General features: G+C 43.4%; 1 protein-coding gene across 18 annotated transcripts in view; it reads left to right on the forward strand.

Annotated features, from left to right (window-relative positions):
* BIN1 (bridging integrator 1) overlaps positions 1-17639 on the forward strand; it is a 122060-nt gene that overhangs the window by 36230 nt on the left and 68191 nt on the right. For all 18 annotated transcript variants that reach the window (XM_077934531.1, XM_077934534.1, XM_077934550.1 and 15 more), the window contains exon 2: positions 14598-14678. In XM_077934531.1, coding sequence (XP_077790657.1) covers positions 14598-14678 — 81 coding nt within the window. The remainder of the gene's footprint in view (positions 1-14597; positions 14679-17639) is intronic.

A 17639-nucleotide genomic window follows, 5' to 3' on the forward strand; every position in this document is an offset into this window, starting at 1 on the left:
AAAAAAAAAAAGGGAGAAAAAGAAAAAGCTTCCTTGTTCAAGGAGGCTGAATTCAGACATGACAAAATATGTGTTGCCATGATGACAACCAGGCATGATCTTTGGCCTAACACACTTCTTTCTTAGTTTCCTATGAATGGAGGAGAGAAGGTTAGAAGCATTTACTTTGAATTAGTATGAAATCATAGTTTTTAATTGCTTCCAAATACAGCAAACTGTGGTTTGCCCAAACCATGGTTTGTCCCCGAACCAGGCTCAAACTGTAGCTTCAGATCCTGATTTGTGGGCAAACCATGCTTCAAGCAAATTGTAATTTGTTGCATTCAGACACAGTGGTCAGCTATGGTTTGTTCTAACCATGGTTTGCCTATAGTCTAGGATCACCAGCTACAGTTTAAGAAAAAAACTGGATATCAAAACTAGTTTCAAACTATAACTGTAGTTTATTGTTTTCTGACATAAAGACCACCTATGACTTGCGGCTAACTCAAAGCGAGGGCTTTAAAGCTCCCCTCCTATGTAGAGGAAGGTAAAGAAGGAATGTGCAAGACTGAGGCTTATGCCTGCTTATCTTCATAATCGTTTTAATCCTGCCATTCACTCATGTTTGCTGTATTCCTTCTGAACATTCACACTGAGGTTTTTAGTGATAACATTGTGCTGTTCCTTTGTGGGTGAGGATAGATCACAGCTAATCTCTAATATTTCAAAGAGGTTTTTTCTTGTCTCCCTCTCAAGTAAGTTAGACAGATCAGGACAACCTCTTCCCCTCCACTTTCACACATGCTTCTGAATCCATGCCTTTGAGGTTCATGTTTCTTTAGAAGATCCATATTATGAGAAGTTCATGAAGCTCTTCAGCTTTTTCGTCTACCTCTTCTGTTGTATGAATTAAATCAATCGTTTCCCTGTTGTTTCTCTGACATGCCTTTTTAAAACAACAACAACAGCAGCAGCAAACCCGAATGAATATGTCCAATGCAGTGGCAGAGATAAAGAGAAACTATACTGGGGATTTCTCAACAGAGCTCCTATTGAGTTGCAGCGGCAAAAGCTTTCCATTGTGTCTTGCTCCAGTCCATCCGGCAATGACAGCTCTTGTCCACTTGCATGTAATATATTCAGCATCTGTCGCCACCCTTCGAACCCAGAACTGAGCAAACAAGGCTTCATGTCCAAGCTTGGTAATCGAGCCCTTTCCCAGTGTTGTCAAAAATAAAACCTGCTGATCTTTAAATCAGATCTCTGTTATCTGAGAGCACAAAATATTTATGGAGAGTAGAAGTGAGTGAATCTGTAACTGGGCCTGCAGGAAGAAGGCAGGAAATGGAGAGATGCCGGATTTGCAACATGCTTCTTTAGGGTTCTTAGCAAGAATTGTAAATGTTGAAAACACTGATTTGGAAGGGTGTGCATGTGTGCGTCCAGCCTTTCACAAAATCTATTTAACTTATTGCAGGAAGGAGTTCTGGTGATCATCAAAGGGATGTGTGTGGTGAAGATGGTTTGCCCATCTGGGTCCCTGGCAATCCTCATAAGGATGTGGCAGGGCCAAGCATCTTCGTACTGGTGCATTCTTTTGAGAATCACTGGGGAAATGGGAGGGGGACGGCCCCCTTCTTGAAAGTATTGGGGGCCCCCTGGCCCCCATGACCCTCCATAGTTGGTGCCCCTATATGTTACTATGTTATGTACTTTTGTGTTTTTATATTGTAAACTGCCCTCACATAGCAGATCACATTAAAAAGGTAAAGGTACCCCTGCCCGTATGGGCCAGTCTTGACAGACTCTAGGGTTGTGCGCCCATCTCACTCAAGAGGCCGAGGGCCAGTGCTGTCTGAAGACACTTCCGGGTCACGTGGCCAGCGTGACAAAGCTGTATCTGGCGAGCCAGTGCAGCACATGGAACGCCGTTTACCTTCCCGCCAGTAAGCAGTCCCTATTTATCTACTTGCACCCGGGGGTGCTTTCGAACTGCTAGGTTGGCAGGCGCTGGGACCGAGCGACAGGAGCGCACCCCGCCGCGGGGATTCGAACCGCCGACCTTTCGATCGGCAAGTCCTAGGCACTGAGGCTTTTACCCACAGCGCCACCCGCGTCCCTAGCAGATCACATTAGGATGCAGCTATATCTTAATGTTTCATGTGTACCTGTAAGGATGAAGACGCGGGTGGTGCTGTGGGTAAAACCTCAGTGCCTAGGACTTGCCGATCGCATGGTCGGCGGTTCGAACCCCCGCGGCGGGGTGCGCTCCCGTCGTTCGGTCCCAGCGCCTGCCAACCTAGCAGTTCGAAAGCACCCCCGGGTGCAAGTAGATAAATAGGGACCGCTTACCAGCGGGAAGGTAAACGGCGTTCTGTGTGCGGCTCTGGCTTGCCAGATGCAGCTTGTCACGCTGGCCACGTGACCCGGAAGTGTCTGCGGACACCACTGGCTCCCGGCCTATAGAGTGAGATGAGCGCACAACCCTAGAGTCTGGCAAGACTGGCCCGTACGGGCAGGGGTACCTTTACCTTTACCTTAAGGATGAAGAATGCAGTGATGCTTTGTTTTAATTGCTGGCAAACACAACGTGTGTCAATAAAAATACACTCGTTTCATGAAAGAAATGAAGTTGTAGTTTACAGGCATGTGTTTGAGATGCTTGTTTGTGTAATGCTTGCTTAAGGTGGGAGATGTGTACCAAAGTGAAAAATTGTAACAGTGGGAATAAATTAACAACAACAACAACGATAATAATATTTATACCCTGCCCATGTGGCTGGGTTGCTCCAGACACTCTGGGTGGCTACCAACACATATAAAAACATATTTTTCAGGTGACACTAGGTAAACTCGAATCCTTCTCTCTGTCTCTTTATGAATTATGAAAACAATGTTGCTACACCTCCGGGTAGAGGGTGGTATATAAATTCAACTAATAATAATAATAATAATAATAATAATGCTGATTGGGGAACTGTGCTTTTTGGATACCCCCCCACCAACCAGGAGTATACTTGGCAGCTGGTAATCAAGATTATTCTCCAGAAGAGGACCTGCATGTTGAGCATGTGAGAAAACTGAATAGGAAGCACCAGAAACCACTCTGTAATCCTCTTCTGTCAATTCCCTCCAAAGTTAAAAACTATAATTAGATGCAACGTGAACAGCCCTAGTAACTGAGGCTTCCCTGAGAGACTGACATTGGTTCAGGGAAATGTCAATGCCTAATTTAGAAAACCAATTTGACACAAGATCACAGGCTTAAAACAGCCTTTTTCTTTTTTGCTTACTGCCTTTACCATTCTCATGGCCGGTGTTGGAAAAATAAGGCATTTTCTCCAGTAATCAGCAACAAGCCTATTTTAGTGGTCACTAGCAAAAAGGAGAAACTTACTAGGGTTCCTAATAAGACAGAAAACTGATAAGGATTCTGGAACTGAAATTCTTCTTACCAAGAAACTTCACTTAAGTCGAAACTTCCATTAATATTCTTAATCTGGTATTCAATATTCATTAAGAAACAGAAGAGACCTCTGGTTATTTCATGTGGGCATTACTGCATGTCTGCCAGTCTCAATCCCCCCACTTCCCAATGAAACTGCTTGCAAAATTGCTCTTTTTAAAGAAAGTTTTTCGGATAAAGAAGTGGGTGCCTGCCACTGGCTTAGCTCCTCCACCCACTGCCAGTATGCTCCTTGTAACACATTGCCCAGTGAGAATGTGGCCCTCGATAGAAAACGTTTTCCTACTTTTGTAAACCTGTGGCTGTAGGTAATCACATTGTTCTGTCTTCTTGGCACTTAAATATTGAAACATGGTTTTCTCTCCTTTCCCTGTTTACAGCTTGTTGTTTCTATCTCTTTCAAAAAGTTTTATATTTTTACATGGTTCTTGCTTCTGAATTTTGAACAGCACTTAGTTGGGAAATTCAGGTTATAGAACACTTGACCGTTGATAGTGAGTAGCTCCTGCTTCCACAGTGTAGAAACAATGATGCATTTTAATTAGAACAAATTGTTTGAGTCGTATCAATCTGTGAATGCCTGATCAGATTTCATTTTTACCTGACTAGGAAATCACTTGTGTACTATTGATCAGTCCCAATTTGAAACTGGATTTATACTGAGTAGGTTTAGAAGAATAGTGACCATGTGGCTTAACTTCAGCTCTGGTACACGAGATGTTAGCTGTACTTGGATGACTGAGAAAGCACACAATCTGCTTTAATAAAAAGGCCCTTAAGCCTAATAGTTTCTCTTTGTGCAGCTGCATATTTGCTCATTCAACATTAGCCATCCTTTGCTTTAATGTGATGTGTGAGCCCAGGCCATTATACGTTTGAGCAACAGGGACTTCCAGAGAGACATGATCATTATACGGTTGGGCATCTGAACTGGTGGGGAAATTGCACCTTTTCAAAATAAATAGCTGGGCTGTATCATTTACTAAGTGGCGGCAGGCTGCAATGCAAGAAGATGCGTTATCCTTTTGCTCCGGTGTGGCTTTGAGTGGGATTCACCTGTCAAGTTCAGTCAGCACAAGGCCTGCATGAGAGCTCCCACTTGCACAGCAGGCCTTTACCCCTCCTCTTCATGCCCCCTGAAATTGGGTTGGGGGGATCAGAAAACCCCACCCCCCAAATAGTGGGATGGGCGAGGGGGGGTTATTTCAACTGGCAAGCTGCAATGTTTTTGCACCAATGGGGCATTCGCCATAGCACAATGTTGAATCTCACTGTCTGTCTCCTGGGATGGGGGCAGCTGCAGCCCTAGACATTGTGGTGGTCACCCTCCGAAGGAATCCCTGTATTTTGTAGGTAAAGGAAGGGCAAGGTAGGCGGGTGAAACGAAGGGACTAATTGCCTGTCTGACCTAATGTTCTTTCCGTGTCACTTTCCGAGCTAGTTTGATGCTGTGGCATGACCTAAAGGCCACTTGAAGCTTTTCTCCTGCTGTCAGATAAAATTTGCTTTACCAGAAAACTACACAAGATGGATTGAGGCCTTTATGAAGGTGAAAGGTGCACAGTTGGACAGGGTTGGCTTCATATCTTATGACAGAGCCCTCTGCTTGTGCTGAAGCAGCGCAGAAAAAGACGGCAGCTATTCCTATCTAAAACACACACCTGCTGGTTCAAAAGCTGTGAAAGATACTGTTTGAAAATGTAGTTCAGAAGAGATTTGTCATGCTCAGATTGATTTTTTTTCTCTTCGAAAAACTAGGGCAGGGTTACAAATCACAATGAGGCTGTGTTCAGATGGCATTTTATTCCATCTTCCCAATGTTGCCTTTCCTGATACTTTTCATGCTTTATGTCATCTTTCACACAACGTAAAAGCCGCTTCCAGAAATCTAGTGGATGTTTACTGCTCATTTCCGTGTTAATTGCTTTGAGAAAAAATTCGCTTGCAGTCCTGTTAACCAGGAAAATTTGTGGGAGTTTTGCGCTGCAATTTCCCCACTGTTTTCTTGGACCATGCATGTGACCAAGTTGGGTAGTATTCTTGCATCCAGTTATTTTCCATCATGCGCATGGGGGATGAGTTGGGGAACAGAAACACACATGCTCATAAAGGGTGGCAACATGTCCCATGATGTCCATTGTGTCACACTGCAGGTGTGAATGAAATTTGGTGCTACATGGCCTTTCACTGATGAAAAAGCCATAGTTCCACAGCACAACAGGCAATGTAATGTACAAGGAACATTAGAAACTGGAACAGAAGTGCTAACATCATAACCAGGAAGACGCATGCAATAATCTCCATGTCTGAGTGCACACTGAGTCTTGTGGCATCTTTCAAAAGGCCAGTTGATCCTCCCCTCTCTGTGGGTTTAGTCTTTGTGACAAAGGAAGCTGTTCTGAAAGTCCCACCACTGGGTAGGTAGATAGTTGCTGCAAAAGCTTATGCCACAAGAAATCCATTAGTCTTTAGTGTTACTGTCCACAAGATGCTCGTTGCAACATCATAAGATAATCATCTCTCTGAGGCCCTACCAGGAAAAAAGGCGGGGTATAAATAAATATGATAACAACAACAACAACAACAACAACAACAACAACAACAACAACAACAACATATTTTGAGCTTGGGGCCTTGATGTTTCTGCAGTGATCTCAATTCCAGAAAATAATTGTTTGCTCAAAATACAGCTAACAAGAACTCCTTTGTAAGATAAGACAAGCAAAATATTTATACCATCAATATGGTTAGAAATGGCTGCCATCCCCGCATTGTATCTTTGTAACAGAAGATATTCTCAGAAGACACAATGGTTTATTATTTTGAGTCAGGAAAATAAATTAAAATAAAACTTCAGTCTAGCTTCTTAGCTTTTTAAGGGCAAAATTATTCAAGGTGTGTGCTCATATTAAGTATTTCCTCACTTGAAGAATTCTGTGCCACATTTTCTTAAGGATATTTTTTATCCCAGAAGTAGATGCAGTAGGCCAGAAGATCCTGTTACTCCAGTCCACAAACCCTCTAACTCAATATTGATAGCCTGAACAGATGTTCAGTCTGGATGAAATAAATGTGTGTGTGTGTGTGTGTGTGTGTTTTGTGTGGTGTGGTGTGTGTGTGTGTGTGTGCATAAAAATAAATAAATAAATAATCAATCTGAAGTTCACAGGGTGATTTACGGTATAAAAATAAAAAATACATAACATAATAACAACCCCCCTAACATCCCAAACACATTTAAAAGGCCATAGGTCTGGGCAAATAATGTTTTCACCTGCTGCCTAAAGATATATAATGACGGCACCAGGCGAGCCTCCCGGGGGGGGGGGGGGACTATTCCACAAGCGGGGAGCCATGGCAGAAAAGGTCCATTTTTGTGCTGCCACTCTCCAGATCTCTCATGGAGGAGGCACACAAAGATGAGCAACAGGTGACGATTTTAGGGTCTGTGTCTGTGTCTGTTCATATGGGGAAAGGTAGTCCATGAGGTATGGCAGCACTGGCGACGGAAGAGGAGTGCGGGGGGAGTGCCCCGCCCCCGGCAGCGCTATCCAGGTAGGGTGCCATCACGGCTGTCCCCCCGCCTGCTCTCCTCCCCACCGGTGCCGGAGCATGAAGATCTGCCACTGTATGGCAGTCCCGAGCCATTTAAGGCTTCATAGGTGAAAACCATCACTTTGAATTGGGCTCGGAAACAAATTAGAGCAGTGCAGTTGGGCCAGGATTGGTGTAATATGTTAACATTATCTTACCCCTGTGAGCAACCTGGGCACTGAATTCTGCACTAGCTGAAGTTTCTGAATGTTCTGATCCCTGTGCATTCACCTAAATGTGGATAAAGCTTATGTGGGAATCTTGCTTGCATAGATAGGACCCTAGGTATATTTCAGTGGACCCAAGTAGGCTCTCTTCTGATGTTCTAGGTCAGGGGTTGGAGCAAGCCACCATGTTGTGATTCCCTTCTCCCATATGAATTTCCTTTGTCTCTCTTGAATGTCTGCGAAGATGCCGGTGTCTTGCATGTCTTGAGCCTATTGATTAATTTGCTGTCTTGGTCTTAATTATTTGCATCGGTGGAATTTCTGTTCAGCTTCTTACACTATGGATGTTGGTTTTAGACTGTGAGCATCCTGGGTAAAACAAAACAAAAAACTGGCCTATGGAAGTCTCTGCCAAAACCCATATTGAAAATACCAGGGTGTTCCAGGATATTGGAGGTGAAAAGTCATATCCTGCTAATAGACTTCCATATCTGCAAAATGGGTATAACATTATTTTTCATACTGCATCTGTGATATGGGGGCAATTGCAGGCTCTGTGTTGTATTGCTGATCTCTGGGTGTTAAAACTGCCAGAAGTTCTCTGGGTACATGGTAGGTTCCAGGAGGAATGTGGCAGAAGCAAGGAGCTGTTGGTTATTCAACAGTTTAAATGCAACCAGATCATTGGTTCGGCCTCCCATGTGTTTTCCCCTCCCTTTCCTCCTCCTCCTCCTCCAACCATACAACTAATTCTTGCCATTGTGAGCCAATCCTGGGTGCTACATTGACTTCTGCTAGGTTCTTTCCATCAAGCGTCTTTGCTTGGGCAAATCTGCTCCATTTATAGCTTCAAAGAGCCTAAAGTTTCAATCCTAACTAACTTTATCTGGCTTTGCAATGATCCGACAGATTAAGCGCGATGGCGTTACGCAGGGGGAGGATGGGGGAGAGCGGAGCGCCAATAGCTGCCTGGGAACGGTCTAATCTGACACCACTTGCACTTACTTCTCCAGGGGATGGATGTCATCCTATGAGCTCACAGTTCATTAGTGGCCAAAACGGACACACATAACTGATGTTGCTTGCGTTCTTTGCCATCTGCTGCTTCAGCAAAAGGTTTTGGACCAAAGCATTTCTCTTGAGGATCTGTCTGGATCTGATTTGGACACACTTGGGTGGGAAGGTCAGTTGAAGTCTTCCACTTCATCTTGGGTTTGGTCCTGTTCCAATTCCCAGGGGTTGGGTGCTGCCTCTTGTCAACAGCCAATACCACCTCCCTGTTTGCTGTGGTGTGAGCACAGCAAACACCCCTTCCCTCCCTCTGAATGGCGATTTCTCCTGATTCTGGAGCCAAATATCTGCTGCATCATCTGCCTCTCCAAGAGGAGCCCCTTGCAGAGATTTTGAATTCTGTCTGAATTTTTTTAGGAGTAGATCCTGCATAGAAAGCCCTTCCACATGCAAAATATGGCAATGGCCTGAAGTGGGATGCCTTGTAATATAAGGCAGCCCTCCCCAATCTGATGCCCTCTAAATGTTATGCGATTCCAACTCTGACTACCCCTGACCATTGGCCATGCTAGCTGTGGTTAGTGAGAAATAACTTTAAGGCACCAGATTGGGGAAGGCTGATATAAGGCGTTGACCATCATCACAGAGGCACAGGGGTTGGAATAGTAGTTTTACCTTCCAGTTGCTGGAAATCCCTGAGATTAAGAGCCATTTAACTGTGCCCCCCCTCCCAATAATTCAAGGCTTTTCAGGGCTTTTGCACATCACGCATGCCTACAAGCAGCACTTTATACATTCTGATCTGCACACTCTTACAGTGGACTTTCCTTTTAAGAACCTGGTAACATATAAAGCCTGAATTCTGTCTCTTTGAAAGTCAACAGTTGCAAGAAGTGGTATAGCCTGTGCGGTTTTCAGACATCATTCAAAATTCACCAGGTGCATTTTGCACCTGGCTATCAGCCACTTTGTAACCAAGTGAAGATGCCCAGGTGCCAGGATGATGCCTGACCTCTCCATTAACTGGAGGTGTGTGCCTGGGGATCCTTGGATCTTGACTGTTTTCCCACACTAGCAACGCATCCTGAAGAATTCTATCCATTATATTGTATCTGCACAAAGAGAATGAATTCAAGGAACCAAAAAGTTGTATTGAAAAATAAGTATTTCAAGCCACCTGGCCCAAAAATGGCAACTAGGCATTCCTTTTGGGTAACCTTAACTCTGGTATAAGGAGCCATTTGGTGCCTAGCTTATATATTGGAGTTTCTAACACTGTTTTTGAATGTGACTAAAATACGTATTTATTTCAGATTTATCCCACCCTTCCTCCAAGAAGTTGAGGGCACCTTACTTACCTTATTTACTCAAATCTAATGCCTACCATTTTGGGGGGACAAAATTACATTGTGAAAATTAAGGTGCACATTAGATTTGATGGCACATTTACATTCCCCAGCAAATACTTTTTTTGGTTTCAAGGTTCTGAAAATTGAGGTGCACATTAGATTCAATGGCGCATTAGACTCAAGTAAATATGGTAGTTCTCTCAACCCTCTTTTTATCCTCTGTCTCATCCTCCACTGCCTGTTTTAACAACCCTGTGAGGTAGGTTAGAGAGCAAGGTCATCTGTTTAGCTTCATGGCTGAGTAGGAATTTGAATCCAAATCACCATGGTCCTAGTTGTTTTGGAGTGTAGAGAAGTTACACTCAGTATTTGGTTAAAGCTGGCTGAACCCAGTCCTGAAGTTTTGTAAATAATAGTTTCTTGGGACAGGAGGTTGGTAACTATTGTGAATTTGCAGCAGGCAGAGAAATTTAACCCTTTCCTCTTTTTCTGCACTTGCTCCTCAGAAACTGATATTTTGCATTAGGAGGAAGTTTCCCATGGGAATGCCAAAGAGCATGATTTGCAGAAATGATTTTAGTTAGGGCCATGGCAGGGGAGGAAAAGGTTAATTTCCTTCTTCCCCACTTGCTGTGAGTCCAAGTTTCTTTCTTTCTTTTTTAAAAAAGCACCGTCCATTTTTTAAAACAGAAAGATCAATTTCCTATTTTATCTCATTTGGCCCTCTGAGTTGAACCATTGCAAACTCAAAGCTGAACTATTAAAAATACATAGCAGTTAATTAATCAGGCTTCTTGGGAACTATAGCTTCACATAAATTTTGAGCTCGTAAACATGTGCCCTAGACAGACCTTCAGCAGACTGTTCCATGCCTGTTTTTACGGCCGCATTTTCTACATTAGTTGCTTGTTCTGTGTCACCTTTGAGCTTGTGTAACATTCTGAGTTCTTATCTTTGTTAAATGACCCTTTCCCCTGTTTAGAATTGATCATTTTACTTGTGAGTCAGCCTATGTTTTTCAAATGGCTCTTTGTATTAGCTATTCCCTTGTTCTAATTGAGGATGGTAGCTGGGAGCCAAAGAAGTGTGCAACTCCTTCTGTGTTCTCAAAGAAGACTCTGCATTAGGGTTTTCCAAACTGCTGCCTAGAAGGACTATGGCGCAAAGCTTAAAAATCTTTTAAAAACACATTCTATTTCCTTTCAGCTTTGCCATTTACTCTTACACTTTCTGTATTTAGTGTGAAACTATAAATATGACCACCTCAATATTTTGAAAGAGCTACCATAATTTGCTCTTGGAGTTTGATTTTACTGTCTCTCACTGCGATAGCTATTGGAACATGGAGCTCTCTAGACCCCTTATCCAGAGTTGTGCATTTCCTAGAAAAGATTGAAATTTTGTGATTTGGCTTTTCAAATGCATTCTGGAATAAGAGGTGAAGACACACACACTTAACTATCCCAATTCTTCCCTGCTCCCTCTTTGCAAACTGTAAATTTTGTCAGGTAATGCTGTATTGCTATGAGAAAATTGATCTGAGGGCTCTTTAAATATGTGTGCATAAACCTTAATCTTCTCAGCCTAATCAGGGGATGTGTGGAGCAAATGAAAAATGACTTGGCAGATTGATCCTGCATAGTGCTGAGTTCACCTGCCTGGCTGTTTGCAACCTTGGTGAAGCAACTTTAAATGCAAAATGCAACTTTAAAATGCTGTCTCAGGAATAGTCTTCAAAATGTGAAGTTTGCATTCTGTTTATTATTTATTAGACTGCTTTTTAAAGCCAATTTGCTTCTCAAAGTGGATTACAAACATGTGCAAATACAAATCCATAAAATCTAACAGCAAAACCAGCTAAAACAGTTGAAACAACAAATTCCAACAAGTTAGCATATCAACGAAATAACCCATTTAGCTTGGAATAATGGCATCTGATAGCTTAGATTTGCCCCCAAAGGGCACTATGAAAAAAAAAAAGGGTCTGTAAGGCCTTGAGCAGGAGAACTTCCTCCCCCAACCCCAAAAGGCTAGGTGGATTTATAACAAGCGTGGTGGAAACACAAGTTGGTGGCCAAGTGTGTATCACATTCCCTGCTAACATAGCCTTCTGTGTTTCCAGACTGGTTGAGTTCGGAGAGCTCCAATTTCTGCAGAGGATGTTGCTTAGCTAGCCACCCACTCAGTGATTAAATACTGGTCTTCAGTGATGTTTTTGCACACTTGGACAGAATGATACTCTGAAACCTGAGTGCTTTGTGATGCATGTTGCAATGCTACAGAGAATCAGCTGTCTATGTGTGTGTGCATGTATGACTAAATTCAAAATGACAGTGTGAAATGAACGGGAATCTTGGATCTCTTTCTAAATTCAGTGCTTGTATACTAGGGATTCTTAGAGTTTGAAGTAAGGTATCTCTAAGCAGGGCCTAAATAGTTGATATGTGGGCTGTGTCTTGAGCTCTGTCATGCCAACAAACAAGGAGGTAGCCACCATCTTCTGTATTTGTTATCAGTGTTGGGTGAATGAGGAGGTTCTTTATATACTGATACCCCACTTTCCCCTCCAGGAATGTTTCACACACACACGGATAGTTTCTAAACAGCAGGAATACTAATGCACCCTAAGGAAAATGGCTGCACTCAGATGATACTCTGAAGTCTGAACCGTAGTGCGGAGGACTGGCAATGACTCCCCCCTTCCTATGCGTGTAATTGGAAGAGATTAGAAACTTCTATGTTTGGTTAACAGGAAGCCATAGTTTGTTGGTACTTCCGAAAGTTGCAAACTATAGTTTCCCCTGCAAACCAGGAAGCTTTGATGGATCAGTTGAACGTATCCATGTAGCTTTAAATGACTACTAGTCATGATGGCAATAAACTACCTCCAGGATCACAAGCAGCATGCTCTGAATAGCCAGTTGCTGTAGAGCAGCAAGAGAGGACTGTTGTCAGTATGTCCTGCTTATGGGCTTTCCACAGGCATCTGGCTGGCAAGCTGTTGGAAACAGAATACCAGACTAGAGGGGCCTTGTGTGTGATCTTGCTGGATTCTTCAAACTTTCTTCTCTCCATAGGTCAGTTCCAAATATTATGTGTCATACATTATGTGACACTGGATAAGTGTCATTGGGTTTGCTGCTTGATAAGTAGCCATTGTTTCATGCATAGAATCATAGAATCATAGAGTTGGAAGAGACCACAAGGGCCATCGAGTCCAACCCCCTGCCAAGCAGGAAACACCATCAGAGCACTCCTGACATATGGTTGTCAAGCCTCTGCTTAAAGACCTCCAAAGACGGAGACTCCACCACACTCCTTGGCAGCAAATTCCACTGTCGAACAGCTCTTACTGTCAGGAAGTTCTTCCTAATGTTTAGGTGGAATCTTCTTTCTTGTAGTTTGGATCCATTGCTCCGTGTCCGCTTCTCTGGAGCAGCAGAAAACAACCTTTCTCCCTCCTCTATGTGACATCATTTTATATATTTGAACATGGCTATCATATCACCCCTTAACCTCCTCTTCTCCAGGCTAAACATGCCCAGCTCCCTTAGCCGCATCAGCTGGTAACATTTTTAGGTGGTCATGTAAAATATTTTACATGCACATCTGAAACAGCCCTAAGTGTGAAGTAGCCCTAAGCGTGATTTGTGGCAGCTGAAGCTATCTACATACATTACTGTTCGTGTCCTTTGCTGCTTTCCCCCCTTCAGTCACTCAAGCTGAACAGCCTTGGGTTAGCTGTGTGGGCAACTCCACTTTCAGCGACCCACTTGAACCAAGAGTGTTAAAAGGGAAGGGCTGATAAATAAAGTGTCTTGATTAAGATTTACTCTGCCTGGAATGGTGGGTGAACTTGATTGTTAAAAAGGACTCTTGGTACTAAGAGAGGCCTGGCTGGTTGCCATGGTTATTCCAAGCCTTCCTGGTGGCAGAATGATAACAACAGGACTCTCTCCCAAGCTAGTTCCAGTTCTGGCTGAAACTCTTTATATATATATATATATATATATATATATATATATATATATATATATATAAAATCTGAAGATAACATTTATGCCTCCAGCATATGAATTTTCCTCTTTCACAAAATAGTTTATTTGTGAGAGGAGATTAACTGAAGTTTCTCTTGGGGGACCTGCACAGTGGTTTATATTGTCTGTTCAGCAGATTTTTCAGTACAGTACCACTCTTCTCCAGCCAAGGGCTGGACAAATAAGTTTTCCATGAGAAATATAGCCTGTGAGCCATCCGAACCCCCTTCAATTTCTATGTTGCATTTCCAAAGAATTGGTAAACTGGTCTGCAGTGCAAAATTAAGTAGATGAAGTGCAACTCTATAGTTTTGTATTTAGTACCACTTTATTAGCTGAAATTTTCTAACTATTAAACATTGACTTTGTGATGCAGGAGAGAAAACTACTGATGTTAGGAAGCTGCCTTATATCAAGACTGACCACTGGTCTATCTTGTCCATAGGGTGGCCCTTTATGCATCACCAAAAAAGGAGGGTGCTTGTTTGCATATAATTTGCATATGTTTATATGCAAATTTAGAAAACGTTCCTATAATTGATATAGAAATGCAATACATTTCATCATAATGAGAGGGACTGATCTGTGTGACAGCTCAGCTTGCTGTTCAGTGCTGTTGAGGGGCAAAGGCAAGGTTTCTGCTGTCCAAGGTCCAATCTCCCTTCTAATGGTTCATTTTCCTTTAAAGCCCTTCAAACTGGAGGACTATTCACAGCAAAGTAAGACATGCAGTCACTCTATTCATCCAGTACTGTCTTCTGCAATGGGCAGTGGCCATCCAAATTCTCCAAGCAGAGGGGTTTTCCTGCAGTGTTTCCTGAGATCTTTAAAAGCGGCATTCCCAGTATTTGAACCTGCCCCCTGTTGTCTGCCACTCAGTAAAGCTGAAACTGTGACCCCCCTCCTCTCGAATTGTCTTTTATTGGTTACAAATGTTCAAATTTTGTGACTTCAATACCCTTCTCTGTTCTTTTTTTCTGTGCATGTGCAGGTCCTTCAGAAACTTGGCAAAGCTGATGAAACAAAAGACGAGCAATTTGAACAATGTGTGCATAACTTCAACAAGCAACTGGTAAGCAACTTTAAATATATGAACAGTCAGTCTTGACCATTCCTTAACCCTTGATGAGTGTATCCTGGAAAGGGTTTCACATACTATGGGCGGACTCATAGTTGGAACTGAGGCTGGGTGAGAATTATACCAGTAGGAGGCAGACATGTTAACATAACTTCAAATTTCACCATATTCTTACATTATACTTTTAAGCCAGTACTACTAATCTTTATAATGAATTGGGACCCCATCTTACAGCCTCCATATTTAACCATGAAGGAAAATATATGGAATTTCATCCAGGCTGGCAAAGGAGAGATGGTGTGATCTGTTTCTCCTTCACCAACTAACTTGGCTTCCGTGCTAACAATTGGTGGAAGAAAGGGGCCTTCCTCCATGAACAGCATGGAAGTGCAACAGACTGGCTATTGGCCAAGATGCAACAGACTCTTCTGTCCTTCCTTCACCATGAAGCTGTTAGCAATCTCCTTCAGTGGGGTTGCACAAGCACTTCTGAGCTGGCTTTGCACAATGGCAGAGAGCACAAATAGCAAAGAAACAACAGTAAACAGATCCTTGTGGCTTTGTCTGAGGTGGTTTGGCCACTGTGAGGAAAAAGCTGCTGGACTAGATGGACTTTTAGTCAAATCCATTGGGTTTTTTTGTTATGCGTGTGCATCATGCAAATGTAAAATGTAAAAATGCCCTGAAAATGATTAAAAAACCCCCAAAACTAAAGCTAAAACCAGCCTCTTTCAGAACCCATAAGTTCATGTAGAAAGGCATCTTGGAAATGTTGAGCAAAACAATTTGTGTTTGTGTGTGCTGAGGAAGGCTTCAGCAACGGCCTCCCTTGACTCAAAATAGCAGCCTCCCAAGGCTATCCTGTATTGTCTAACTCATTGAGGATATGATATGATGATGATTTAAATGTTGGGGCTTTATTCAGTGCATTTGCCTGGAATGTTTAATTTGCCTCACAATGTCCTGAAATGGCAGGCAACCGTGGGAGGGGGGTTGACCTTGTTTGCAAGGCTTTTTCAAGTAGCTGAAGACTTCAGTAACTAAAGTGCCACATGCTGTGTGAATATGCAGCCACTGTGGTTATTATGAACCTTATGAACAAATGTTGACAAAGCAGCAGGGACGTTGCAGTGCAGACAAGTAATGTGAATCTGGCAGGTGCCTGCTGTTATATATCCCAGACTTGTTTCATGCAGTACTTACAATAGTATTTATTCATAAAAAAATGAAAATCCTGCTTTTCAGTATTTAGGTCTCAAAACAGCATACAATGACAAAAATATACAAAATTTTAAAATCAACATTAAACCCCCAAAATGCAAAGCCTCAGAAATTTAAAAAAATCAGAAGTGTAAATGCATATAATCACAATCACAGAAGCAATCATGGTATAAAGGCCTCCTGAAATAAGATGGTTTTAAAAAAGTTCCAGAAACTCAACAGTGCTTGTCCACCATCACCTAAAAGCATGACTTCTTATTGGCATGAGTCCATGGGGGACCATTAACAGTGCTTCCCCAGATGATCTCAACAATCGACTTAGGAAATACATGGTGAGGAGGGCCTTAAGGTGTCCTGGGCCTTAGACTAAGTCAATGGTTTTCAGCCAGTGTGCCATGGCACCCTGAGGTGCCTTGAATGATGGTCAGGGTTGCCAGGGGCAACACTGGCCTCTGTTCCTATTTCCTTCCCTCCCTTCGTCTGATGCCCTCTCACATCTCTGCCTCCCAAAGGCTTGCACAGCTGTTTGTTGCAGCATCCCTGGCTACAAGCTCCTCAGGTGAATGGTGCCTCTGGGGCTGGCCAAGGGGTGCTTCCCAGGCCCTGTGGGGCAGTGTGAGGAGGCATCTCTCTTTGGGGTGGGGTGGAGAAGCTCAAGAGACTAGGGATGACAGCTGCAGCTTCCCAGAGGACTCTGAAGGAGAGGGGAGACGAGAGGAGGCTGAGGGAACACTCCCCAAGGGGAGGGTGTTTGAAAAGGTGTGAGGGATTGTTGGCTTTGCAGGCAAGGGGTGGCATAACTGGACTCTTGAGCCCCACAGGGGTGCCACAGAAAGAATGAAGTTGTTCAAGGGAGCCACGGACTCAAAAAGATTGGAAACCTGGACTAAGTTATTCAGGGTTTTGTACATTAGTACTAGAATTTGGCTTGGTGGCAAATAGGAAGCCATTGCAGGTATTTTAACACAAGTATAACATGTTGGCAGTAGCTTCTTCCCATCACCAGTCTAGCTGCAGCTTCTAGACTAGACCCAAGGGCCCACTTCCATAAAGAGCATGTTTTAGTACAGTGGTACCTCAGGTTACAAATGCTTCGGGTTACAGACTCTGCTAACCCAGAAGTAGTACCTTGGGTTAAGAACCTTTACTTCAGGATGAGAACAAAAATCGTGCAGCAGCGGCACAAGAGCAGTGGGAGGCCCCATTAGCTAAAGTGGTACCTCAGGTTAAGAACAGTTTCAGGTTAAGAACGGACCTCCAGAATGAATTAAGTTCTTAACCAGAGGTATCACTGTAATTCAGTTTGAGGGTAATAATTTTCATGAGCCCTATGGAGACCTTTTGGCAGGGCTGGTCAGATGGGAAGGAAGAATAGTATGTGAGTCTGGAAACAAATTCTGGGGAGGGGCCCAGCAGCTTACCAGGAGGAAGTTCAGTCAGTGGCGTAGCGTGGGGGGTGCAGGGGGGGCCGGCCGCACCGGGCGCAACATCTGGGGTTAGGGCAAATCCACGGGTTAGGGGGCGCAAATTACTTGCCTTGCCCCGGGTGCTGACAACCCACGCTACGCCGCTGAGTTCAGGGACAGTGGATGTCCTGAGTGCCGAGAGAAAGGTTTTTGAACCAGGCTCTGCCCCAATCTCTTGCTAGCAAAGTGCTTCCCCCCCTAGGTCAGACAGTGAACTCGCACTATTGACTTTGTCTTACAAGGATGTGATGCTCATTGTGGTGGCATG

This window comes from Podarcis muralis, chromosome 1, assembly GCF_964188315.1.
Source record: "Podarcis muralis chromosome 1, rPodMur119.hap1.1, whole genome shotgun sequence".
Classification (NCBI taxonomy): domain Eukaryota; kingdom Metazoa; phylum Chordata; class Lepidosauria; order Squamata; family Lacertidae; genus Podarcis; species Podarcis muralis.